The following is a 27,152-nucleotide window of genomic DNA, read 5'->3' on the forward strand; positions in this document are numbered from 1 at the left end:
GACACCTTTAAATATGTGTTCTACAGTATAAATCTGTCTTGTTCTAGGGCAAAGCAGTGATAGTGAAGATCTCCCTGCCCTTGACAGCTCAAGTAAATGTACCCCTGTAAAGCATATTGGTGTAACGAAGCCACAGAAGCTCAATCGATCACCTGCCAGAATGGTATCTCCTAATATCAAAGATGGGGATAAGGAGAAGCAGAGAGAGAAGAACCATCATGTTTCCCCAAGAGTGTACAAATGGACTGTCCAGCTTAGTAAGTCCTTTGTATAAATAGACACATATGCAATGGGTTTCTTTTTATTCGGTTTCTGTTCTAAATTGATTAGTAGTTAGTAAAATGGCCCCTTCCTTGTGCTAAAGGGTGGAACATGAACTTGATCACTAGAAGCAAAACACCAGACTTATTGTTCCTATTTGATTTTTTTAACTAGCTGTAATACTACAATGGTAGTATGGTTTTGGTGATGGCAGTTCCAGTACATCTGGTTGATTGGTTTTATGAATCCTGTGCTGTTAAGCAAAACGTTACTACCTCCTGCAAGCTTCCCCATGACTTCGTTGGAAGCCTTCAATAAAATTTGCGGTTATGTGGCTGTAGGACACTGGGACAATCAGAATTTTGAGGACTGGTTGGAGGTACCATTTATTCACTGCCATCATAAGCTCAGTCGCTGAATGAATAGTTGCTAAGCAAGGACCATCTGTATATGTAACAATCGCACTTTAGAGCAGTATTTAGCCTTCTGCTAAAAATCTTTTTGCTGATATTTGATTGTATAAAACAGATGAATTGGACAATATGAACAGCACAGAGAGAATCTCATTTCTACAAGAAAAACTACAGGATATCAGGAAATATTATATGTCTCTGAAGTCAGAAGTGGCGACGATTGATAGGAGAAGAAAACGATTGAAAAAGAAGGACCGAGAAGGTTAGCTTTGCTATATTCATTTGCTTGAAATGGTCTGGCCATAACTCTTACATACATCTTTTGCTCTTAGATATTGACTTACAGCTTTTCCATTGTCATTTGAGGGGTGGGGGGAGCAATTAAAATCCATAATTAAGAAAATTAAGCTTAGCTACCATATAATTCCAGGAAGAAAAGTATATATCAGGAAAATTGCAAAATAAATCTTACACAGTGGGGTCAAAGCACAAAATAGTGCTGGTTCCTTGATACATGGTGGTTCTTATTTGTTATTTAATCTTTACATTGAAATTGACTTGCACAATGTTTAGAGTTTGTTATAATTGAAGTGGCATGTAAGTTTAAATAATTAGCCTGTTCTAATGTGTGAATATTACCAAATTGTAAATCCCAGTTCTGAGATGCATTACAGCTGGTTGTTTGCAGATGTTTAAGTCTCCAACTTAAGCTAATAATTTTTTGGCATCTTTCAGACAATTTACTGGCCTGGCAGGTGATAACCTGCAATATATTGGAAACTTGACGCAAAACAAATCATCTACCCAGTTTGGGTAGATGATTTGGGGTGGGAGCAATACGTATTGCATTATAGTACCAAAGAAAATTGACGGCCATTAACATGGAAACACATTTTTTTTCTTATTTTACAGTGTCCCATACTGGAGCTTCCATGTCCTCTGGCTCTTCAGACACTGGAATGAGCCCATCCTCACCCTCCCCTCCACAGAGTGTGCTTGCTGTTGAATGCAGGTGATACTGGTCATTATCTCTGCTTCATGCAGCAAATTGTTGCCATAGACAGAAATCCGAAAATCTCACAGAAAGCACCCAGTTGGTTAGACATTGCCAAGTATATTGTGTATACTCTTCCACTGCTGGACTTGTCTGTCTCTACTCCTTTGTGCCCTTCCCTCTATTTTGTCCATGTTTTTTTAAACAACACATTTTATTGAGAATAATCTAATTGGCAACTAAAGATTTATGGGTGCACTTAAGACACCTCTGTCTTATGCTTTTTTTGGGTTTTTTTTTTTACTTTGCTATTAAACAGGAAAAGGGCACTTAATCTGATTTGAAAACACAGGTATCCAATGAAGCATTGGGCATTGTAAAAAAAAAGAAGCTTTCTTTAAGTAAAAGAGCAAGTGCACCAAGATGGCATCAAAATAAGTTAATCAGAAAAAAATTACTGCTGCACTTTTTTCACCAAGCTATATCTTAATTCTGAATGAGTCCCACTTTTATTTTTATGTTTTGGAGATGCAATTGCTTTGTACAGACCTGCCAAAGTAGGTACTCAGCATTGTGCCCAGTTTTAAATTGGACAAAATAAATTGTGAAAGGAAGCGTAGTTGACTGGAAACTACCGTCTTAATGAGTCTTCCACTTTTTATAGGATTTTTTGAGCACATGATTATGCAAATATTTTAATGTTTAATGTTTACAGTGGAATTGTGAATAGGTTTTCAGTGGACTATCTTATCCCTTGGCAAAAGTATTTTGTCTTTTTCTATGTAATTTCAGAGTTTTTATTTTGTTACAAAAGACAAAAAATAAAATATATAACAATGAAGTTATTTAACAAAATTTCTAAAGCAGATTTTTTTGTGTAAAATAAAGTATCTTGTGACTTGTTAAATATATTTATTCAGACATTGGATGTTGTATTTTTATGTATTTTTTTAAAAAAGAATAAAATTGGGGAGAAAAATTATAAGTTAGGCTCACTCATTCAATAAAAAATACTTCATTTAAGAGTTCATATACACATGGCTTTATGTATCAGCCGTGCTTGTATATGGAGTCCGTTTGTCTGTTCAATCTTTCACAGTGTACAACTATAACCTGGCACCCTTTCTTGAAAACTTTGGCAGCCCTTGTACTTCTGTTGCTTCTGAGGAACAAGTCTTGGGTTGGCCTTACAATACTTTGTCACAATTTTTCATTTGTTGCGTTGCTGAAGTGAGTTATCTGCCAAAGTTGAGATGTAAAATGACTGTTTTAGCTGTGGATTGTTCCCACAGACTGAAAACAGTTTGTAAATAACTCCAGAAACCATGTATTTAAGACGGTTCGCATAGAATTGTAAATAATGATTTTTAATCAATTTTTAAAATTCATCTTTGTACAATGAAAGGGGGAATTCTGCCTTTTTCCTTGTTAATATGATGTAGAGTTATAACAGATTCTCTAGATTGTCAGATTATTAAACATTCACAGCATCTGAAGGTCTCAAGTGGGAGACATGTAAAGGGGTCATTTACTTAAGGCTCAATGTCACCTACAGTTCCATTTTATCAATTTGTCAACCTGTGATTCCAATTCCTTCCATTTTCGCAGAGAACTAAAGAAAAACTTACTCTTGTAAATGCACTTTTTCTGTCTTTTTCTTAAGCAAGAGCTATTTCAATGTATGATACAAATTAAGCTCACTTGTGAGCATTAATAAAAGTTACATTTTTAAACTTAGGCCTTATTTTATTTTTTACAGTAGTTGATTGTATATTCACTGTCAAATCTAATTGTTACAAGATTATGTTACAGAATCATAATAGGTGAGGACTAATTGATAGCTTGGTGCTAATAGTCTCACAGAGGATAATGCAGGTAGACATCGACTTGTGACCATGAATTATGAGCTAGGGTTACATGATCAATATTAGGATGTTTGGCAATTGGCATGTATTTACAATGGCTGCAGCATAGGGGTGGGTTCCACTTACCTTCGTCCCCCTCGTAGAATTTCACTTTTGCGCATGCTCAGTAGCAGGATTCAGCCTGAAACACGGCTGAGGAGCTGATCTGCTATGCTTCAGGTGAAGAAATAAAGGTCAGTATTAACCCCCCGGGGGCAGGTGGAAGGGCTCTTTTTCAAGCTGTGGAAGAGAAGCCATCAAAAAACAGAAAAATTGATTTAAAAAATCACAAAAAAGGATGGTGGCACCCATGGACCAGCACTGACTGAATTGACTCCGTGACGCCATTGTTGCGTCACCAGCGGGTCGCTAACGGTTCAGGCAATATGGTCCAAATCGGGAGGAACCCATCTCTGCTGCAGGATCTTGGGGCTTATGGGATTGCCATTTGTGACTGACTCCCAAGGGGCTTCTGACAGGCAGAATGAGGGAAGCTGGATTTGGTTAACAACCATATGATTAGCTTAAACAACTGCAGCAAAAAAAAAGTGCTTAAATCAGCCACAACTAACTTGCATGCTTGTCTGTTCTCAATTCTAGTGGTAAATCAAGGACTACCTATATTTGTAACACTTTTACCACCATTACTTACAATCAAAGCACACAGCAAGTAGAAATAAATATAAATTTATCACTTCTATTCATTTACTCATTCTTGTTCACAACCACCCATTCATATCCAATTCAAAATCTAGTTAGCCAAGCTAGTTTCAGAAAAAATGAGGCACTTAGTTCCATCATGCTACGTACTGGGTGATGGGTTTGGCGTACTACAGTTCCCACCCATTACTGACATGACAGTCCTAAGTTTGGCATTTTTTTCAAGCCACTTGATAACTTTTCTCACATGAATCACATAGCTTTTTCTGGTCCATTTATATTATACCATTATGTCTGAAAATCATATCTTGTTTTATCACTTTAGATATCTCATTCTTTTCATTTGCTGCAAAATGGGAAATCTTCCAGAATAAATCCTGCACACAGTATTCTGTATAGGTCATACGTACTTTCATACATGCCCATCCATCATCATCATCATCGTCATCATAAATTATTAGATTTGTATGCCGCCCCTCTCCGAAGACTCATACCTTCAAACATGGCAGACAATCTATTTTTTTTAACATGCACCAAACAACTACAAATCATTGTATACGGTATACAGTATATTAAACTTAATTACTGTATCAATGTGGTAACCTCTTAGGATAGTTATTCTATCAAAATTATATAGGAATTAGGAGGGCAATTTTCAGTGGTCAGAGCTCCATTCCAAATTATTTGAGGGCTACAAAATCGGTAGACCGGTGTTTGAGCTTTTCTGCAACATTGGTTTTCTTAATTTAAGAACTATGTTACATTTTGTATCTATTTCCCATCTCAATATATATAGATAATAGTTTTCAATTTTAGTAATACTGTAATGGGTTAGAACAGTGTTTCCCAACCTTTTTTGAGCCGCGGCACATTATTCACATTTACAAAATCCTGGGGAACATTGAGCGGGGGCGGGGGTGTGTGTGTAAAAAAAAGTTTGGACAAAAAATATCTCTCTTCCTCCCTTTCGCTCTATTTTTCTCTCTCCCTCTTTCTCTCTCTCTCTCCCTTCCCTCCTCTTTCTTTCCCCTCTCTCTCCATCTCTCTTTGTTTCTCCCTTCCTTCCTCTCTTTTTTGCCCTCCTTCCCTCTCTCTGTCTTTCCCTCACCCTCCTTCCCCCCTCTTTCTCTCTCTCTCTTGCTTTCTCTCTCTTGCTGTCTTTCTCTCTTCCCCTCTCTCTCCCTCTCTCTTTCTCTCTCTTGCTATCTCTCTTTCTCTCTCTTTTGCTTTCTCTCTTTCTCTACCCCCTCTCTCTCCCTCTCTCTTGCTATCTCTCTCTCTCTCTTTTGCTTTCTCTCTTTCTCTACCCCCTCTCCCTCTCTCTCTCCCTCTCTTGCTATCTCTTTCTCTCCCCCCTCTCTCCCTCTCTCCTTCTCTCTCTCCCTCTCTTGCTATCTCTTTCTCTCTTTCTATCCCCCCTCTCTTCCTCTCTCTACCTGTCTTGCTATCTCTTTCTCTCTCTTTCTCTCCCCCCTCTCTCCCTCTCTTTCTCCCTCTCCCTCTCTTGCTATATCTTTCTCTCTCTTTCTCTCCCCCCCCTCTTCCTCTCTCTTTCTCTCTCTCCCTCTCTTGCTTTCTCTTTCTCTCCCCCCTCTCTCCCTCTCTCTTTCTCCCAGTAGCCGTGGGGCAATGGCAGGGTGATCAGCTGTGAAGCGGAGCTCCAGAACGGAGGCACAGACGGCGGTGGCTAGACGCCGTACATTTCTGGCGTTGCGCTGGGCATGGACGTGCGGCTTGAGCCTCCGTCCTGGTCCAGCCAGCAGGCAAGTGCCAGCCACGCAATTCCAGCATTTCCAGCCGCCGCCGTCGGTGCCTCTGTTCCTCTGTTCCGTAGCTCCGCCTCACAGCTGATCACCCTGACATCGCCCCACGGCTACTGGGAGAAAGAGAGAGGGAGAGGGGGGGAGAGAAAGAGAAAGCAAGAGAGGGGGAGAGAGAGAGGGACTACCCTGCCACCGCCCCACGGCATGGCTCCTGCCCGCCGCCGCCGCCGCCATCACCCTTCCACTGCGCGCCGCCCTCCCGCTGCCACTGCCCTCCCACCAAGCCCCAAAGCTCACCTGCTGACAGGGAAGCTCCAGCCGGGCGGGGCGCCGCAGCTGCTGGAAAACTTGGAAGGCGCAAAGAAGCAAGCTCAGCTTCCGGTCTCACAACTTTTTTCTCTTCGCAAAAAGTTGCGAGACCAGAAGCTGAGCTTATTTCTTCACGGCACACCTGACCATGTCTCGCGGCACACCAGTGTGCCGCGGCACACCGGTTGGGAAACACTGGGTTAGAAGACTTAATATATATAGCTTGCCTTTCTTAAACTGCAACTGCAATAATAGGCAAAACTGTCAGAATGTATTTCCTTTATGGGGAAAGGGGGCCTCTTATAATGAACAATTAAGAATTAGATTTTTCTAAATAAAGCTTAATGGAATAATTAAATTAGATCATATATACAATCGAGCAAATTTTTAGAATTTTTAAGGTTTGGTCTTAAGTCAAATTTGGAAGGTGAGAGAAAAAATCGATCCTGATTCTGAAAACTGACCTGCTCTAAGGCAAACGGGTAAAGCATATAGTTTAATTAATTACTACTTGAAATGGATACTAAAGCAAAAAATAGATAAATGTTCCTATGCTGCATGTTCCTGTCTTACATAGCATCTATTCAAGGTTAGCAATTTGAGTTCCTTCAATTAAGCAAAATCATCTATTGGGATTCTGGAATGAGTTTCCTCCTAAAATCCAGAGGACACTTATTTCTGCTCAGAAAACAGTGAAGACCTGAATGCCTCATGTAGGCCTTAGACAATTACATCTGCATTGTCATTTTTTGATTATAATTTCTTGTGAGCTGCCCAATATCAATGCGAATTGGGCAGTATACAAGTTAAATAATAATAAATTCAAACAGACAAGCACCTGCCATAACATTCTTAAAAATTTGTAACCTAGAAGATCCAGCTTGGCAAGATGGAATCCCATCAATTTACTGATATGAGATGAAGGAAACAAAGACTGGTACACCAACCTTGGCAGTTGTTTTGTAAATACACGTGTCCCTTGTGCAACCTTGTAGAGCGTGAATAAGCTCTGAAAGTTTTAAATAAACAATAACCCCTAAAATGTGGAAAGTTTGATTTACGTTCCTGTGGATAATTTCAGGGAATTATTTCACATGATTTTAGTTTATAATTTTAAATTAAGACACATTCACTTTTTCTACATCCAAGTACCAGTATCTATAATCTATCAACCTTTACAATTATAAACTTGCATGCAAAGGTGATAAAAATGACCTGCCTTGCAACAATGGATTGTTAGCAAGTATAGGCAGTTAACATTTGAATTAGTTTTTTTTTTCAAATGAAGAGAATGTTCAAGAGAATGTTGAGCAATTGAATTAGATTCTTTTAAATTTTGTTTATAAATTTCTAGCTCTACTATATCACCATTTTAAAATTTGATATTATATTTTCCTAATTCTGTTCATATGTAGAGAAGCTTGTTTTTGTTAAATCAACTACTACAATAAAATTTCACCAGCATAGTAAAATAACAAGTATCTAGATTTACTTCAGTTAAGTAGCTCTTCTTTCAGGGGCTTTTTAAAGGAGTTCTGTTCCGTAATAACTGAATTGCCCACATTCCTGATGTATGAGACCACAAAAACTTGGGCTGTAAACATAAAAAATGGAAAATTTGTCAAGTAGATACAGTACATAGAATCTATTTAGATCAGAGTCCTCGTTTTAAACACTGTAAGGTTATTCGATACATTTCCTATTGCTGTTGGTCATTTTCTGCCAAAATAAAATGTACCACTTCTGATCCTCAAAACTTTAAATTAAGTGAGATGAAACGTTTACAAACACCATCTTGAAAAAAACCTCAGTGAATGAAGATCCATTCAAAGCTGATTACTAAAGACTCTGATCAAGCAGTAGTTTAGATTAACTTTTAAATTAATTGGATTATGATGTTGCATTGTTCTTTTTAATATGCTGTAAACCGCCCTAAGTCCTCGGAGAGGGGAGGCATATAAATCCAAATAAATAAATAAAGATAGATAGAAATATATATATACTTTGTGTAGGGGATGAGAGTAGCTGATAACCTAAAAAAATATAACCAAAAACCAAACACTGCCGAGGCTTGACAGAATCCAGGAAAAGAAGGGAAAAGACGCCGAAAAAAGAGACAAGCTAAGGATTGTTGCTGAGAGAAATTGAGGGACAAAACAGATCGGGCCCACTGTTTGGCAACTAACCACGTGTGTGTGTGTGTGTGTGTGAGTGAGAGAGAGAGAGTCCTATGACAATCATTAAGAGTTGTACGCCATGATTCTTGACAAATGTATATTTTCTTTTACGTTCCAAAGACAAATTCCTTGTGTGTCCAATCACACGTGCTAATAAAGAATTCTATGTATTCTATTCTGTTTATTGCTTATATTCCGTCTGACCAAGCTCTCCAGTAATCACAGCCCCCTGGCTGCTTCGGGGAGGGAGGGAAGGCCACGCCAGGCAGTTCTGCATTGAGAAGCGCATTGAGAAGCTTCCCTCTCTTCCTTCCTCAGGCCGCTCCGGCAGTCGGGAGAAAAGGAGGAGGGAGGGAGGGAGGCTGCCCTGCCATGGCTTGCTGGTCGCGGAGCGCCCTGCTGTGGCTGCTGGCGGGCGCCTGCGGCCTGGCTTTGCTGGGCTATTGCGTCTACTTCGACCGAAAGCGGCGGAACGCCGAAGGATTCAAAGAGAGGCTGAGAGAAAGTAAGTCCCCGCTGTCTTTTTTCCCCGCCTTAAGAAGAAGGCGTGGCCGGGGAGGCCCTTGCTCCGAATGGCGGGGCAGCGAGAAAAACACCCTGGGTCGTCCGAAAGGGGACAGCCAGGGACCCGCGTGCTTTTGCGGACCCTTTTTTAAAGCGGGAGGAGGCAGCCCTACGCTTTCTATTCGCCTGGCCGGAATTTCCCCACCCCGGTGCGGGGCAGGACGGATGATTTGGAGGGCGGGGCAGGGCGAGGGAGGGTGGAGGCACCTTAAACGCTTTTTTCTTTTATTTTTTTACTAGTGTCATGTACAGTATATGAATATTATTATATCTAATGTTTCTTCTTATTTTTATTTGTTACTAGTATCATGTATATTAATATTATATCTAATACAGTATTTATTTTTTTCTTGTTACTAGTATCATGTATATTAATATTATTATATCTAATGTTTCTTCTGATTTTTATTTGTTACTAGTATCATGTATATGAATATTATTATATCTAATGTTTCTTATTTGTTGCTTGTTAGTATCATGTATATGAATAGTATTGTATCTAATGTTTCTTATTTTTTGCTTGTTACTAGTATCATGTACTGTATATTAATATTATATCTAATGTTTCTTCTTATTTTTATTTGTTACTAGTATCATGTATATGAATATTATATCTTTACATACCTCTAATATGTACTTGACAAAACAAACAAACAAACAAACAAATAAATAAGAGATATTTAGGGGTGGTGGAGGGGGAGCTGAATTGTGGTTGAGCACCTCCAAAAGGTGAGTAAGGAAAAAAGGGTGAAATTAGCGCTATAAACTCAACTCTTTTTGTCTATGGACACTGTCAGTCATCCAGGTCATGGTTGTCCCAAAGTTTTATTTATTATTTTGTTTATTTATTTGTCAAAACGTGTATACAAAATAGGTATGGTATATAAATATAAACAAAAAGAAAATAGGTATAGGTAAATTTGGACAATAGGACAGGAACAGTAGGCGCGATGGCACGTTTATGAATGCCTGGTGATGGGTTCTTACGGGCATACAGTGATCCCTCGATTAGTGCGGTCTCGATTAGTGCAAAACGCTATACCACGGTTTTTCAAAAAATAATACATTTAAAAATAGTCCGCGTTTTTTTTTTCTACACCATGGTTTTTCCCGCCCGATGACGTCATACGTCATCACCAAACTGACGTCGGCCATTGCTGATTGGCCGAAATCTCGGCCAATCAGCTTTGCAATCGCAAAAAAAAGCTTTGGAACTGTTGGAACTGTTGGAACTTGTTAAGACTTGTTGGAAGATGGCTCCTAAACGTTGCACGCGGAGCGGAGGTGGCGACGCTAAAAAGAGCAGGAGGATACTCACAATTAAGGAGAAAATTGAAGTTTTGGACATGCTGAAAGAGGGACGCTCTTATGCAGATGTTGGTCGGCATTATGGGATCAATGAATCGAGTGTGCGATCCATTCGGAAAGACGAAAAGAAGATAAGGCAAACTTCTCTGATGACATTCAACAAGGCTGCAAAAAGAATGGTGACGCCTAGAAACAAACGCCTTATGAAGATGGAAGCTGCTTTGTCCATGTGGGTACAAGACTGCCGCAAAAAGAGCATTGCTTTGGATACCAACACCATAAGGACAAAGGCACAGCAACTGTACAACCGTCTTGCAAACACAGAAGGAGGCGATGCAGATGAGGGAAACGCAGGTGAGGGCTGGGGTTTTTTATTCTGTCATTATTTAAGTGCTTTTTAAGAAAGGAAGGAGGGAGGGAAGGAAGGAAGGGGGGAAGGAAGGAGGGAGGGAAGGAAGGAAGGGAAGGAAGGAGGGAAGGAAGGAGGGATGGAGGGAAGGAGGGAGGGGAGGGAAGGAAGGAGGGAGGAAAGGAAGGAGGGAGGGAGGGAAGGAGGCGGGCATCTTGTCTGAAGAACATTCAGAATGCCTTAATGGATATGAAGTCACAGACAATGAATGCCTGCTGGAAGAAATTGTGGCCAGAAGTGGTGCATGATTACAAGGGATTTGCTCCCGAAGAAATTCAAGATGCTGCAGTCCAGAACTCTGTGAAGCTGGCACAGGCACTGGGTGGAGAAGGCTTTGTTGACATGACACCAGAGGAAGTCAATGGTTTGCTTGATGAGCATGGCCTACCGCTGACAGACAAAGATCTGGAGGAGCTGACCAGGTCAGCGAGTGAAGAAGAGGAGGAGGAAGCGGAAGCTGAACAAGCTGAGGAAGAAGAAGATGTTGGCCTAACGCTTGAGCGGCTTGCAGAACTGAACAGAGCTGCTGCACATGTACAACGCATGGTGGAACTTTGGGATCCCAACATGACTCGCTCTATATAGTTTAAGGCCTCCCTTGACAACACCTTTGCACCATACAGAGCCATGTTAGCCCAGAAAAAGAAACTGCGCCAACAACTGCCCATAACTATGTTTGTCATGAAAACCAAGAGGTCTGTCACACCATCACCTGCAGCGTCCATTGTAGAAATGGTGATAGAAGAAGATCCCGAGTTATCCTAGTTATGCTAACCCCCCCCCCAAAATGTAAAAATGTAAATAAATATTGTTATCATTTCTAACTATCAGGATGACTAAGTGTCTTATTCAATGTGTACAGTACAGGTACAGGTAGAGGTACAGTACAGTACAGTAATTAAGGGGATGGGAAATGGTAATTTGTGGGTTAAAAGTGTTGGGACTGAGTGGCATACGGAAGAATGAATGAATGACTGGGTGAATGAAATTCAAACACAGGTGAGGGCTGGGGTTTTTTATTCTGTCATTGTTTAAGTGCTTTTTAAGAAAGGAGGGAGGGAAGGAGGGAGGGAAGGAAGGAGGGAGGGAGGGAAGGAGGGAGGGAAGGAGGGAGGGAAGGAGGGAGGGAGGGAAGGAGGGAGGGAGGGAGGGAAGGAAGGAGGGAAGGAGGGAGGGAAGGAGGGAGGGAAGGAGGGAGGGAGGGAAGGAGGGAGGGAAGGAGGGAGGGAAGGAAGGAGGGAGGGAAGGAAGGATGGAGGGAGGGAAGGAGGTGGGCATTCTAAACGCCGAGAAGCTGTTGCCGCCAGCGCTGCTGCAAGAGGACTCGTGCCCCAAGAAAGCCGGTGAGAGGGGCGAATCGGGCGGACGGGGGGTAGCGGCGAGGAGGCTGGAGGTGCTGGGTGGGTGGCCGACATTAAAAACAACCATTGCCAGCCTCCGCACTTTCGTCGCTCCCCGGCTCCACCATCTGCGCATGTGCGGCCATGGAAAAAGGGCGCGCATGCGCAGATGGTGTTTTTACTTCCGCACCACTATACCGCGGAAAATCGATTAGTGCGGGAGGTGTTGGAACGTAACCCCCGCACTAATCGAGGGATCACTGTAGTTCCCTCTAAGCTGAGCAGTGAGCAATTGCTCACTTAAAAATCATCATCAACTCAGAGTTTTCCAAACCTGCCCAGAAGCCGAGAGGGAAAGAGTGAGAGGGAAGGAGAGAGTTGCCCTATTATGAGCTCACTGTTATAGACACACAGTACAGTATTTTATTTTGAAATTCTCTGAGGCAAAACAGGGTGGGTTTATTTGTTTGTTTATTATTTCTGTGCCGCCCAGTCCCGAAGGGACTGCCGCTGAGACACTATACTTTTCCGCCCACCACCCCAAAAAATTAGATTGGACACTGCTTACGGGTACGGTCAGGTACGCAGAACCAGTAGAATTTTTTTTTCTTTTTTTCTCTTCCGGGCTCTGGATGTTTTTCTATTGCAGTAAATGAGGTTGAATGTATATAATTTTAGAAGAGATGTGCGTGCATGTCTATGTGTACATACACATATTTTATATATAGTAGATTATGTTTTTGTGTGCCTGTGTGTAATATGTATATAGCCATATGGCATATATACATAGAGTATATTTTGGATGTTCAGTAATAGTAAATAGATAGGGAAATTGTATCTCTTTGAGGCGAGGCGAGGCCAGGTATCTAACCCAAACTCTTGACCTGAGTGACGTCAATTTGGCCACCTTTAAGCCAGTCACATGACCTTTAAGTCACCCTCCAGTCACATGATCGCTAAGCCATTTCCACCTGGTCACATGGCCAGCAAGCTCCCCCCACAAATAAGCCACACCCACAGTGTGGTAGTAAAAAAAATTGCAGCCCCTCACTGTGCACGCCCCTTAACGACCTAAGGTAAAAAAATTTACCTTAATATGTATAATTACCATTAGATTAAAAAAAAACCTATTTGCATGAACACAGTTTAACTTGCAGTAACAATTATAGCCTTTGTATGAATAAATTTATTCTTTGTAAACAGTATATTTGGTAAGTTTTTACTTTACTTTCTATGCACAATTTGTATGACTTTTAAGGGTATCCTGTAGCTTTAAAAGTTGACGTGATAGACAAAAACTGGTTATTTTTGGATCCAGAGGCGAAAAGTTAGTTGAAAACAAATCACTGATTTAAGACAGCGAAATTGCTGTTCCCCAGTGCTATTTATTGGCAACTCTCTGTACATCCATCCACTTGCAATCTGACAGCTAGCCCTTTTATAGGGAGTTGTCAGATGCATTAACCAATATGCGGAGAGGGGCGGCATACAAATCTAATTAATAATAATAATAATAATAATAATAATAATAATAATAATAATAATAATAGCGGTTGAGCATTTTCCTGCTCAAAAGCTGACCTGGGTGAAACCATGATCAACTCTCAGTACACAACATTAACCTTTGCAGACTAGCAGTTAGGAAAGAAAGCAAGATTTTAATTGATTTAAATATTTTCATAGCTCTAACTTATTAAAAGTTGGTCACTAAATATTTCATATTATTCTTACAGAAAGAAGAAAAGACAAAAAAACAAAAGAACACGAAACAGAGGTGAAAAGTAGTCTTTGGAGATTCTTGGATAACCTAGTATTAAAATACAAAGATTATATATTTTAATTCAACAAGAATATTGTAATAGTAGCCATAATTAAATGTCAGAACTCAACTCTTATTTCTATTCTAATTTAAAAAGGCAGCAATAAATTAAGTACCTCCTAAGTAGAGGCCAAGTGACAGCTGGAACAGAGCTGATTTTGATGCCTAAACATCCATTATTGACTTTGTGCACACATTTTACTTTTAACATTCTTCCCTGTAGTTGATGGGGAGAATTGGATTTAATGTAGTCATGTTTAAGTTGTAGTAGTGTTTTAAAAATGTGAGGTCAGAATTGTTAGCCGTAAATATTTTTAAATATACTGTAGCTGATTTGAGTTTATTTCATAGAATTTTACTAGCACTTTAAGAATATTAGCATAGCGTGGAGTAATTTAAATATCTACAGTATTTAAAATATAGGCAAAACAATGATAAACATGATCCTAAGTTAGTTTATCAAGGATGGGTGATATAGAAATGTGATAGTCAGACTGAATTACATGCAATTAATGAATATTCATTAATTGTATGTAGCAGTCTATAACTAAGGAGAAATTTCCTGACAGAACAATTAATCAGTGGAACAACTTGTCTCCAGAAGTTGTGAATGCTCCAATGCTGGAAGAGATTGGACAGCCATTTGTCTGAAATATTATATATGATTTCCTGCCTAAGCAGGGGGTTGGACTTGAAGACCTCCAAAGTCCCTTCCAACTCTTGTTATTCTATTCTAATATCAGGATAGCTGATTCCCCCTATTCAAAATTAATAACAGTTCTGCCTTAGTCTCTCTATCCAGACAGGAAAATTATCCAGATATTGAAGAATTACTGTACTGATCCTAATATTTTTCAGACCTGGCATGCTGTTGAGGATGCAGTTCAGAAATTGCAACTGGCCCTAAGTTAGTAAATCTCAGGAGAAGGGCAGCATAGAAATCAATCAATCAATCAATCAATCAATCAATCAATCAATCAATCAAACAAAAATAAATAAATAAATAAATATAAATATGTTACCTAGCTGGCAAATAGCATTTTTAGGAGTTGCCATATCTTAGTTTGCCAGTTGTTTTTGAACCTAATCATGGTTTCAGCCCAAATTACTTCCAGGAGGTATTTATTAATGCTAGTCACCTCATCCTCCTAGGCCCTCAATGGGTTCCCTTCTGCTGATCCTGCCAGACATATCTTTATGATAAATGTTCTTTTTCTATATTTCTATATTAGGTTCTATATTGTGGGGTAAATGTTGAGGCTGCCTCCCTGCTTTAGAAGAGGCCTAAATATATATTTATACTGAGGCTTTTTAGAATTGTAACACTTTATAGTTCTTAGCATTCAATTTGAATTTTGGAATGGGTGGCACTGAAAGAGGAACTGGGAAAAGATACTGTATGTATTCATCTCCATATCTATGATACAAATGGAACTACATGAATGTGTTTGTATAGATCTTCAAGTTTTAAGAGAGTCATACTGTTAAATGTAAAAATACTAATCCAGTACAGTGATCCCTCGATTTTCGCGGGTTCAAACTTCGCGAAACGGCTATACCACGGTTTTTCAAAAAATATTAATTAAAAAAATACTCCGCGGTTTTTTTTCTATACCACGGTTTTTCCCACCCGATGACGTCATCACCAAGAGTCACTTCTCTCTTTCTTTCCTGTCATTCTCTGCTTCAATCATTTTCTCATTTCTTTTTTTCTCCCTTTTTCTATCATTTTTTTCTATCTTCCACTCTCCCCCCTCTTGCTCTCTTTCTCTTTCTCCCTCTCTCTCTCCCTCTCTGTGAGAACGCCTGCCCCACCTCTCCTGCAGCCCCCTCGCTGATAGCTGGGACGAAAGTGCTCTCAGCTAAGGGACTGTGAGAGGGGCGAGGCAGGCATTCTCAAAGCGCTCAGAGCGGCTACCCGCCAAATGAGGAGGATGAGAAGCCGTAGCCGCCGGCGCTGCTGCAGGAGGACTCGTGTCCCAAGAAAGCGGTGAGAGGGGTGGATCGGGCGGGCGGTAGCGGCGAGGGGGCCGGAGGCGCTGGGGGGGGGGGCGGGGGCAGCCGACATTCAAAACAATCTTTGCTGGCCTCCGCACTTTCGTCGCTCCCCGCCCCCAACTTCAAGCCCTGCTCCTTGCGCTGCCTTGAAAAAGGGTGCATGGGGGAAGTTTTTGGCTGTCCATAGCCAAAAATGGTGCTTTTACTTCCGCACCGCTATTTCGCGGAAATTCGACTTTCGTGGGCGGTCTTGGAATGCAACCCCCGCGAAAATTGAGGGAACACTGTAATTGAAACAATAATATAACAATAATAACATGCCCTTTAAATGTCAGGATAGGTAGACCATGACTTATGACAGTTAAGCCCAAAATTTCTATTACTAAACAGTTGTTAAATGAAACTCACTCCATTTTACATCATAATTTGCCTTAGTGAAATGAATCACAGCAGTTGCTAAATTGCTAATTGTTTAGTGAATTTGGCTTTCCAATTGTCTTTGCTTGTCAGGTCACAAAAGATGATCACATGATATCAGGACTCTGCAACTGTCATAAATATATGCTGGTTGCCAAGTAGTTGACTTTTCATTATGCGAATACAAATGGTCACAAGTCACTTTTTCCAGTACCGTTGTAACTTCAGTCACTAAATGAATGATTTGTAGGTCGAGGACTAGCTGTAGTTATGAAATAACCATAGAAGCTGATGCTTTCCTGAAACCGATGCGCATCTTCATAAGTTGTAATTGTAAAGCCTTCACAAGATCTATTTGCACAACTGGAAATTTAATTCTAGATTTTTAAAAAACTGTTATTAACTCAGATTAATTTACTGATTTCCATTTCTTTTCTTTCTTTTTTTTAAAAAACCTTAGTTACACAAGCTAAAAGAATCTGAAGATATACAGCAGTTTTTTCTGCAGGAGATACAGCTAGGGGAACTTTGGTTGGCAAGAGGTAAAGTTGAAAGAAAGAAATATTTAACTTTGAAGATAGTAAAAAATACCCATTTTAATGAAGCATGGTTTGGGAACATGGCAAGGAGCTGAATCAAATGTTTGTGTTTCTGGAAATAACAGCGATGAATAAAGGTGGTATTCTTCCACCTGATGTTCCTCCAATGTCGGTTAAAACAAAATGTGGAAGCTAGTTCAGGCATCAGAGTCTGAGACCTTTAAACTGTTTCCCACTGACATTCAGCATTGGCTATGATCCCTGGCACTGTTGAAAATACACCCAGCAATATTTGGTGCCAATTTGATGTAGTGATTAAGGGAACAGATTAGAAATTGGGAAACTGTACATTTTAGTACAGGAGTCTCCAATCTTGGCAACTTTAAGACTTGTGGACTTCAACTCCCAGAGCTCCCAGAATTCTGGGGGTTGAAGTCCACAAGTCTTAAAAGTTGCCAATGTTGGAGACCCCTGTATCTAATCCTATTTTAAGCACAAAGGCGGCTGGATAACTTTGAGCCAGTCACTCTCTCAGCCCTAAGAAGCAGGCAATGGCAATTGCAAAAATGTTGTGAAGGAAATTAGAGACCTAATTGCCAGGAATCAACAGTGACTTGAAAGCACAATAAATAAAAAAAATTAAATTAGAGAGCTTATTTCAGTTTTAGCTAACCACAGAATTTCCATGTGCCCATGTCACAACCCTGACTATCACTGTTTTGCTTTGAAAGTGGCTTACATTATCGGTTACAACTCTGACTTCACTCACAGGACAAAAATGATTCCAAATACTTCTGTTCATATAAATTTGAATGCCCCTTATAGTAATTATAAACAGAAAATACTTGTGATATAAAAACCTTTACATCAGGACAATTGCTGAATTACAGAATAATCTCGATTGTTTTATTTGGCATATTTTACAACACAAGTCCTATCATTATAGAAATAATTCCCAAGGCAAAATGCTCTAGAATTTTTAAATATGGTGGAACAATAAAGAGATATAGTTTTATGCCTTCTTCTGCCTAGTTAATAGTTACACTGGTCTTCTATAACCTCGATTTTTAAAAATAAATCATATGGGTCCTGAATTTATATATTTACTGTGGAAAAAAAATCTATGGCGGGCATGTCGGTGATTATTATTTTGGAAACTCATAGTACATTTTTGTAGTTTTATATACTTGCAGGGAGTTTTTCTTTTGGCTAATTACTTTTAAGGTAAAGGCTGCTGGCAAAGGTGATGTAGTTGCTGTGCATTTAGTAAGATTCTACATTTAGGCAAGAAAAACAAAATGCACAGGTAGTTTATGTGGTACTTTGTTCAACAGTAGTAATTGTGAGAGAGACATTGGAGTCCTAGTTGACAGCCATTTAACATGAGCCAGCAGTGTGCAGCAGCTGCCAAACAAAGCCAACATAGTTTTAGGCTGCATTAACAGGGATAGAATCAAGATGACATGAAGTGTTAATACCACTTTGTAATGCCTTGGTAAGGCCACACTTGGAATACTGCATTCAGTTTTGGTCGCCACAATGCAAAAAGGATGTTGAGACTCTAGAAAGAGTGCAGAGAAGAGCAACAAAGATGATTAGGGGACTGGAGGCTAAAACATGAAGAACAGTAGTAGGAACTTGGTATGTCTAGTTTAATGAAAAGAAGGACTATGGGAGGCACGATAGCAATCTTCCAATATCTCAGGGCTGCCACAAGGAAGAGGGAGTCGAACTATTCTCCAAAGCATCTGAGGGTAGAACAAGAAGCAATGAATGGAAACTAATCAAGGAGAGAAGCAACTTAGAACTAAGAAGAAATGTCTTGAGTTAGAAGAATTAATTTGTGGAACAACTTGCCTCCAGAAGTTGTGAATGCTCCAACACTGGAAATTTTTTTAAATGATGTTGGATAACCATTTGTCTGAAGTGCTGTAGGGTTTCCTGCCTAAGCAGGGGCTTGGACTAGAAGACCTCCAAGGTCTCTTCCAACTCTGTTATTATATTACATTATTTTACTCACCTTTGCTTCAATTGCTGTAGCAGTTAGTATAATTTTATCACATTGCAGCATAGTGGACAGCAGAAGGTAAAATCAATGTTTAGGGTTAGATAAAGAAGGCAAATTGTAGGTGCATATAATATAAATATTGAACTGGTTTTAAGAATGATGGATTGAATTTTAGGAATATGAATTAATTACAGGACAGCAGAAGAAGAGTGTTGAGCACCTCATCAATGCCATTTCTGTGTGCGCACAGCCAAACCAGCTAATGCAAGTCTTGGAGCAAACGCTACCTCCGCAAGTATTTGAAATGCTTGTGCGCAATATCCCATACACTATGCAAGTAGGTACATTTGAAACTTAAAATATTAATTAATGCAGTAGAATTATTTTCAAAACCTCTGCTGTTCAAAAGCAGAGCAGCACTGTTCATGGCTCATAAAAGGTCCTAATATAACCTGCAAAATTTAGAATTCATCAATTCCAAAATCAAACACACAACTACTGGTAGCAGCTAAGCTTTTCAAAAAGTAATAATCAACAAGAAGGTATTTCTATGCAACAGTATAAAGTATTGGGTCTTTTCCTGGGAAAAGGAAATTGTTTCAGGCCTATTTTTTTGTAGAGTAGCAAAATTTCAATGCTAACTTTATTTTTCTGGGCAAAAGATGAATTTAATCTATCTCATGCTTTTAAAAGATAGCAATACATTTAATTTCACTTAAATTAATATTCCCGTCGCAGTTATCAGGCTCACACAACGAGCTAGGCCTGGGATAGGCAAAGTTGGCTCTTCTATGACATGGACTTCAAACCCCAGAATTTCGGAGCTAGCATGATTGGCTCAGGAATTCTGGGAGTTGAAGTCCACACATAATAGAAGAACCAACTCTGCCTACCCGAGCTAGGCTAAGCAAAAGTGGAACATTGTATTTAGAGTGAAGACTGAGCTACTATTTTATGTTGTATGAACCAGTGCATCCTATTAAATGACAGATCTATTTAATTTACTTAGGTATAGTATGTGAATGCATTTGTTAACCTGATGGGTAGCATGTTATATCAACTAAACCACATTGTTTCCAGTGATCTAACATCTAAGTTGGTCCATAAATAACTTTTTGTTATTCTTGAACATCATATGCCTCTAAGTTATTCCCTAGACCAGGACTATCAAATTCCCACCATGTGGGCTGGATGTATCGTGTGTTGCCCATGCCCACACATGGTTTAACAAAGGGGGAAAAAGTCGACCTGAGTTTGACACCCCTGCCCTAGAGCAGGGTTTGGCAAAGTTGTCTCTTCTATGACTTAGGGACTTCAACTCCCAGAATTCCTGAGCTAATCATGCCAGCTCAGGAATTTTGGGAGTTGAAGTCTACATGTCATAGAAGAGCCAAATTTGTCTACCCCTGCCCTAGACCATCGAAAATAGTCTCTTTAAGTAAGTTAGAATGTTGAATTCAGAGGAAAAATAAGACCTGCAACCGTGCAGTGAAAATAGGAGATAAAATTTGTTATCTAAAAATATATCTTTTTAGAATATAGTTTTTGGAAAATCAAACAATTTGATATTACTCTATTTCTCCCCACTTACTAGCGATTTGAGACAGCAGTGAACCAGCTGAATGCTGGAGATGAGTGAAAATGCAGCGTTGCACAAGGCTTTTCTTAAGAGAGTACCTAATGGCCATTGAGAATTCCAAAAAAACTTCTCAAAAGCAACAGCAATTCTTATCTCTTTTACTTTGATTAAATAAAAAATAAAGCTTGTTTTAGACACCTTTACATATAATTTTGGACAACATATTTTTCTTTTAAAATGAATAATCACTGTATTAGAAACAATAAAAAATAAAATGTGTTTTCATTCCTTATCTGTAACGGATTAACACGTAGAACCAACCCATCTTTCCAGAAAAGATGGTGTCAACATTATTCCTGCATTACAGTTAAAGACAATCTTGAAAAAAAGCTCCATAAACTCCATGGCTGTTCAATCCAACTGCAGACCAAGTATTTTGAGACAACTGACTCATTATTTAAGAAGTCCCATTTTGAGCTGGTGGTGGGTGCTGCTGGAACAGCACTAGACACCAGGCATCCTCCCATGTAGTGTAGGCAATGGTGGCACTCCTTCATGTGGGACAATCTGCTGTTTTCTAGCGGGGCTGGCTGAGAAGTCCTGCTTTGGCAGCCAATGCTTCGTTCTGCTGAATATGATACTCCTGAAATCTCATAGATATCCTCTGGGTCATTTTTAAATACTTCTGTAAACAGTGTTCTGAACAAGTTATCTGTATAAGGAAAAAACCCAGGAGGAATCTACTTGTCATTCAGTTTTTTAATATGCAAAGTATTTTAAAATGCTCTTTTTTACACACACATATACATGCATTACTTCTCATAAACTCTCATCCCAGGGCATCTGATACTACATTTAAATATCTATAGAAACTACATTCATAAAACCTTAGATACAAACAGAGGCAAGTACTCAAACCTTGCTCAAGACTTCCCTTTTGATCTTGCTGTAACAATTTAACACTGTCAGTGTTTTCAAAACAAATTATGAAAATTGGGGCATTAGATTCTCTTAATTTTGAACTTTTAGCTTTTAAGTAACATTAGAAAGTAATTGCGTATATCATTAAAAAAAAATCTATTCCAATACCAAAATAAATGGGAGATTTGGATAAGTCACTGTGTCTATCTCTGTTACTAGCAGACTGGATTCTGGGAAGTGAAGTCCACAAGTCATAGAAGAGCCAATTTATTTATTTATTTGTTTGTTTATTTATTTATTTATCAATCAGATTTGTATGCCGCCCCTCTCCGCAGACTCGGGGCGGCTCACAGCAATAATAGTACAATGTAAACAAATCTAATATTTAAGTTTAAGTTAATTTAAAACCCCAATTTAAAAACCAATCATACATACTAGCATACCATGCATAAATGTTATAAGCCTAGGGGGAGGGAACGTCTCAATTCCCCCATGCCTGATGACAGAGGTGGGTTTTAAGGAGCTTACGAAAGGCTAGGAGGGTGGGGGCAACTCTGATATCTAGGGGGAGTTGGTTCGAAAGGGTCGGGGCCGCCACAGAGAAGGCTCTTCCCTGGGTCCCGCCAAATGACATTGTTTAGTTGACGGGACCCAGAGAAGGCCAACTCTGTGGGACCTAACTGGTTGCTGGGATTCGTGCGGCAGAAGGCGGTCCCGGAGATATTCTGGTCCGGTGCCATGAAGGGCTTTATAGGTCATAACCAACACTTTGAATTGTGACCGGAAATTGATCGGCAACCAATGTTGCCTACCCCTGCGCTAGACTCCTAATATGTAATATTCCATGCTGATGCCTAAACTAAGCAATTCCATGGCTGAAGGGGTAAGAGGTATTGATATAATTTATAAGTCGTACGATATATGTTTTGCCCAATGAAAGCAAGCCCTTGGTGACTCAATGTCATGGAATTTGTTCCCTTCTACTTTGATTCACTGTAAGTTGTAAGAGAAATATCTGTAACATAATGAATTTTCATTAATAAACTGTTGCTATTAACTGTAATTATCATGTTCTGTGTATACCCTCTCTAATATATGACCTGCAAATTTTAAATTAGCTGTCAAACCCATCATTTCCTAGAAATAACTTATCTTGCCTGAATTGTAAAATTGGAATTGAATTAGTAATTGGATTCTGGATTAGGGTAAATATCAATTTGATCCAACAAGGATCTTTTTACATTTGTTGCTCTAATTAAAGTCTGATTATTGTTGGTGTTTCAGCACTAATTCATTTATCTTTCATCATACTGCAGTTTTCTAGCTGGTATTAACTTCTTACCCATTACAATCCAAAATAAATAAAATAAATCACATACTTCTTCTGGCTTCACTTCTCGGCTAGTGAAATCTTTCACACAATCTAGGAAGCAGGTTTCTGTTAGTTTGTTGTATGTTCCAAGAAATTCCTTAAACTGTGAATAAATAAAAAGATATTCAGACTTGATTGTGTCGGTTCTTCACATGAAATAAATATGGACAGATTGAGAACAAGTAACTCATAAAAATAAGGATACTTGGGTAGTACTAAATATGTTCTTGTTTTAAATTGATGAATACATTTGGTACAGATATTAATCTTAGCTTTCTTTCTAGGGATGGCTATTCAAGTGTCAAATTAGGTGGTAATACAAATACAGTGGTACCTCGGTATTCGACCATAATCCGTTCCAAAAGTGTGGTCGAGAACCGATTTGGTCGAGTACCGAATTAATTTATCCCATAGGAAATAATGGAAATGGGTTTACAGTGATCCCCCGGGTATTGCGATCCCGAGCATTGCGAAACGGCTATATGGCGATTTTTCAACCCGGAAGTAAAAACACCATCTGCGCATGCGCGCCCTTTTTTCTATGGGCACGCATGCGTAGATGGCGCCGGGCAGATCAGCTGCTGGGCGGCTTCCCTGGGTCTTCCCCCTCTTGCTGGCGGGAGGGCGAGCGGCGGGCATCAGCGAGGAGTTTCCCCACCGCCCACGCACACTCCTCGCTGCCGCTTGCCCGCCCTTCGCCCGCCCACGCCGTTCATTCTCGCCGCTTCCCAGATGAGTCCTGAAGCGAATTGGCTTCAGGACTCAGCTGGGAAGCGGCGCGAGCGAGCGGCGTGGGCGGGCGAAGGGCAGCGAGGAGTTTGCGTGGGCGGTGGGGAAACCCCAGCGCCGCTTCCCAGCTGAGTCCCCTTCCCAGGAACCCCAATCTTCGGCTCCTCGCTAGCGCTGCGGAAGTAAAAACACCATCTGCGCATGCGCAGATGGTGTTTTTACTTCCGCAGCGCTACTTCGCGAAAAACCGATCATTGCGGGGGGTCCTGGAACGGAACCCTCGCAATGATCGGGGGATCACTGTAATTGGTTTCCAGCCCCTATTTCCTTTATTTCCTATGGGATAAAGATATGAGGTCTAAGCACTCCAAGCTGTAGTTAGGGTGGGGGCAGTTTTGGGGGGGAGCTCCTTTCCTCAGTGGTTTGTCTTCCCTTTAAGCAGTTACACCAACTTCCTCTTTCCCGAGAGTAGCGACGGCAGCAGAGGCTTTCCTTAGAGCAGCAGCAGCGCCGGGAACGTGAGATGATAAAGGGAAGCCTCTGACGTTCCCGGTGCTGCTACTGCTCTAAGGAAAGCCTCTGCTGCCGTCGCTACTCTCGGGAAAGAGAAAGTTGGTGTAACTGCTTAAAGGAAAGGAGCCCCCCCAAAACTGACGGTATTGCAGCCGCCCCACCCTTCCGCTCCAAGCTGTAGGGAGTGGGGGGGCGGCTGCAATACCGTCAGTTTCGGGGGGGCTCCTTTCCTCAGTGGTTCGTCTTCCCTTTAAGCAGTTACACCAACTTTCTCTTTCCCGAGAGTAGCGACGGCAGCAGAGGCTTTCCTTAGAGCAGCAGCAGCGCCGGGAACGTGAGATGAGAAAGGGAAGCCTCTGACGTTCCTGGTGCTGCTACTGCTCTAAGGAAAGCCTCTGCTGCCGTCGCTACTCTCGGGAAAGAGAAAGTTGGTGTAACTGCTTAAAGGAAAGGAGCTCCCCCGAAACTGCCGGTATTGCAGCCGCCCCCCCACTCCCTACAGCTTGGAGCACGACTGGGAGGCTGTTTAGTGGGCGGCCAGAATGGGCGTGTCGGATTCCGACTCCCATTCCTTCTCACCCCGTCCCCTCATTTCCGATAATAAACAAAATTTTCTGTGGCTGTTCGGTATCCGAATTTTTGTTCAGATACCGAAGCAAATTTTTGCCGAAAATTTTGTTCGGTATCCGAAATGTACGAGAAAGGAAGCGTTCGAGTACCGAGGTACCACTGTATTCAAAAGCACCAAACACATTCAAAAATGATACCGGTAACCATATTTACCTGCTTGATCTGATCTGATTCTGATATTTGTCCAGCCATGTTTTAATTCTGAGGCAACTGCCACCTATGCAGAAAACAAGATATTTTAAGTCAATGTTTATTCCAAAACATTTTTTAATTCAATACTTTGCTGTTTACCTCATTACTGTTTTTAAGAAGGAAGAGTATGGAAATAATACAAACGCCCATTGGTCATTCTAATGCTGCTCTGTGAAACAGAATTAGCTAAGACAGACTGGGTGAATTATTCAGTCTAATTTATACATCACTTTTTAGCCAGCAGTGTTTAATGTACGTTTTCTTACAATAATAAAATATACTTGATGGAACCAATTATCCAGACATGTGATAATTTATCACTGGGTATATTTATATTCCAGCAGAAGCTAACCAGCCATTTCTTAGAGGTATTTCAATTTGGATTTCTACGTAATGCATAAATTGCGTCTGCAGTATTTTAATCACCCAAGATTCAAAATTATACAAAGTGAGGTGATTTCATAATACATGACAAAATGCTCTTGTAGATTTTGCCTCTGAAAGATAGTACACATTGCAATCTAGAGATAACCCTTTAAATATCTATTTCTGCTTATTTAATAGATGATTCCTGATAAGAACTTTTAAGTATTGAACTTGACATGATTTTCTCTGTTCTTCCATAGTATACATTATTTGTGCATTAGAACAATATATTCAGTCAATCCATATATTCTCAAAGAATCATATAAGCTTTTAATTATTTCTTCTAGCTCTTTCAGAAGACCCACAGAAGGTGAGGATGGTAACTGAATTTAAATGGACTTGGTTCTGGTTGTTTAGAATCTCAGCAAACACTAAACCTTATTTCTTTTTAATAGAAGAGGTTATCAAGCAATCAGGACATCTTTCCTCTGGGAAACACTTCTGCCAATTTTTAAGAGGCAACAGTTCCCTACATTAGTCTGGGAACAGCATGTACTATACTTTATTAACCCTAAGACAAAAATAAGTTAGAAAAAAAGGAATCCTATACAATTCCTCCTGAGCTTGGATGGATATCATGGATGGCAGCTCTGAAGATAAGAGGGAAAAGCTAAGGAAACATTTCTTCTCCATTTCCCATAAACGTAACAGGACATAAGGGTATAAGGCTATGCATATCAAATTAGGTGCACAATTTGTGTACAATTTTGTCATGTTTAAGCAACTGTAAAGGGAAATTCAATAAATCCAAGGAGAATAAAGTTGTGAAAATCACAACCGCCTATGATTATATTCAACATCAGAGCCAATACATTTTCAAGGGATAATGAGATACCATCACTTTTGGATTTCCCCAGGCATTTATCTGCCTGCTGTATAAAGAGGATTTTGGAACAGACATTAAATTTGGGAGGATCCAAAAGGATTTTGTAAAACCAGGGTTGACCATCTCTTTTCTAATGCTATATTTAAACCCCACTTTTAATATTCAATTGCTGATGGCCTTTATAATACTAATTCTCTAATCACATTCCAGTCTCCTGGATCTAAGAGTTTTGAAAGAACCCTAGACTTCACTGGTCCCTAGGAAACAGCTTGATGAATTGCCAAGGTCATGATGAAAGCTCGTACATCTCCTCTTTCCCCAGAAGCGCTGCAGCGCCAAAAACATACTGAGAAACTCAGAAGCCCAACCTCAAATCTCTCTTTTATCACTGCAGTCCAGCGTCCAGAAATTGAAGCAAACGAAGCTCGCCCTCGTTGATTTTGTTAAAAAAAAAAAAGCTTTACTATCCCACTGACTTTCCTAAGGGAGACTTAGTAAAGGGAGACAACTGCAATCTTTAAACAGATGCAATCCTACCGAATGCATGACAAATCCTTACTTTTATCTTTCGTTTCCTTCCTCACTTTTGCTCATGCCAAACAGCAACTCCACCCAGCGCGTGTGCTTTCCTTTCGTTCGCCTCCGCTCACATACCTCGTGGCGGTGGACACGAATCGGCGACGGCGGAGCTCTCGGCCAGGTTTACCTACCCGTAGCAACCACCGAATGTGCGCGACGCCGTAAAGTGTCCCCTTCCTCTCATCTAGGCGTCCCGATGATTCTTACAAAGTCTGTTTTGCTCTCGCTTTCACTTAGTAAAGGCGGCAAATCAGGAAGCGATATATAGAAACGGAATCGCTCTGTAAATAAGTCATGCCAGAAGGGGAACCGCTCGTACGGGAAATTGTTTCCACCCGGAAAATTACCACAACTGAACTAGGAAAGCGAGGTAGAGGGGGAAGAAGACACCGCGATTGGGAACCGGAGAAGAAAGGCGGGTTTTTGCGAGGCATGCGCAGTGTCTTCGGCGCCTTACAACGCGGAAATTTCACGTGCACATGCGCATTTTTTACTCGGACAG

General features: G+C 40.3%; 3 protein-coding genes across 11 annotated transcripts in view; 2 read left to right on the forward strand and 1 right to left on the reverse strand.

Moving 5' to 3' along the window:
- ARID4A (AT-rich interaction domain 4A) overlaps window positions 1-3,401 on the forward strand; it is a 60,961-nt gene extending 57,560 nt beyond the window's left edge. For 5 of the 6 annotated variants that reach the window (XM_070750079.1, XM_070750071.1, XM_070750098.1 and 2 more), the window contains 3 exons: window positions 48-257; window positions 790-936; window positions 1,587-3,401. In XM_070750079.1, coding sequence (XP_070606180.1) covers window positions 48-257; window positions 790-936; window positions 1,587-1,690 — 461 coding nt within the window. In that variant the 3' untranslated portion in view covers window positions 1,691-3,401. The remainder of the gene's footprint in view (window positions 1-47; window positions 258-789; window positions 937-1,586) is intronic. The other variant, XM_070750113.1, reaches the window with a different exon arrangement.
- A 5,331-nt stretch (window positions 3,402-8,732) lies between these two features.
- Window positions 8,733-21,357, forward strand: TOMM20L (translocase of outer mitochondrial membrane 20 like). 2 transcript variants are annotated; one of them, XM_070750221.1, is made up of 5 exons: window positions 8,733-8,986; window positions 13,836-13,876; window positions 16,797-16,878; window positions 19,078-19,220; window positions 20,478-20,617. In XM_070750221.1, the coding sequence occupies exons 1-5, from the start codon at window positions 8,854-8,856 to the stop codon at window positions 20,520-20,522; spliced, it is 444 nt and encodes a 147-aa protein (XP_070606322.1). In that variant the 5' UTR covers window positions 8,733-8,853; the 3' UTR covers window positions 20,523-20,617. The 2 variants fall into 2 exon arrangements, with proteins under 2 accessions (XP_070606322.1, XP_070606312.1); XM_070750211.1 differs by having other exon boundaries at window positions 8,760-8,986; window positions 19,078-19,224; window positions 20,478-21,357.
- On the reverse strand, window positions 20,607-27,077 carry TIMM9 (translocase of inner mitochondrial membrane 9). 3 transcript variants are annotated; one of them, XM_070750235.1, is made up of 4 exons: window positions 26,631-27,077; window positions 24,781-24,844; window positions 22,763-22,858; window positions 20,607-21,174 (listed from the first exon to the last, which is right to left on the reverse strand). In XM_070750235.1, exons 2-4 carry the CDS (start codon window positions 24,817-24,819, stop codon window positions 21,040-21,042), a joined length of 270 nt encoding a protein of 89 aa, XP_070606336.1. In that variant the 5' UTR covers window positions 24,820-24,844; window positions 26,631-27,077; the 3' UTR covers window positions 20,607-21,039. The 3 variants fall into 3 exon arrangements, with proteins under 3 accessions (XP_070606336.1, XP_070606343.1, XP_070606353.1); XM_070750242.1 differs by having other exon boundaries at window positions 26,782-26,892; XM_070750252.1 differs by having other exon boundaries at window positions 20,953-21,174; window positions 26,726-26,744.
- Between the last annotated feature and the right edge of the window lie 75 nt (window positions 27,078-27,152).

This window comes from Erythrolamprus reginae, chromosome 1, assembly GCF_031021105.1.
Source record: "Erythrolamprus reginae isolate rEryReg1 chromosome 1, rEryReg1.hap1, whole genome shotgun sequence".
Classification (NCBI taxonomy): domain Eukaryota; kingdom Metazoa; phylum Chordata; class Lepidosauria; order Squamata; family Dipsadidae; genus Erythrolamprus; species Erythrolamprus reginae.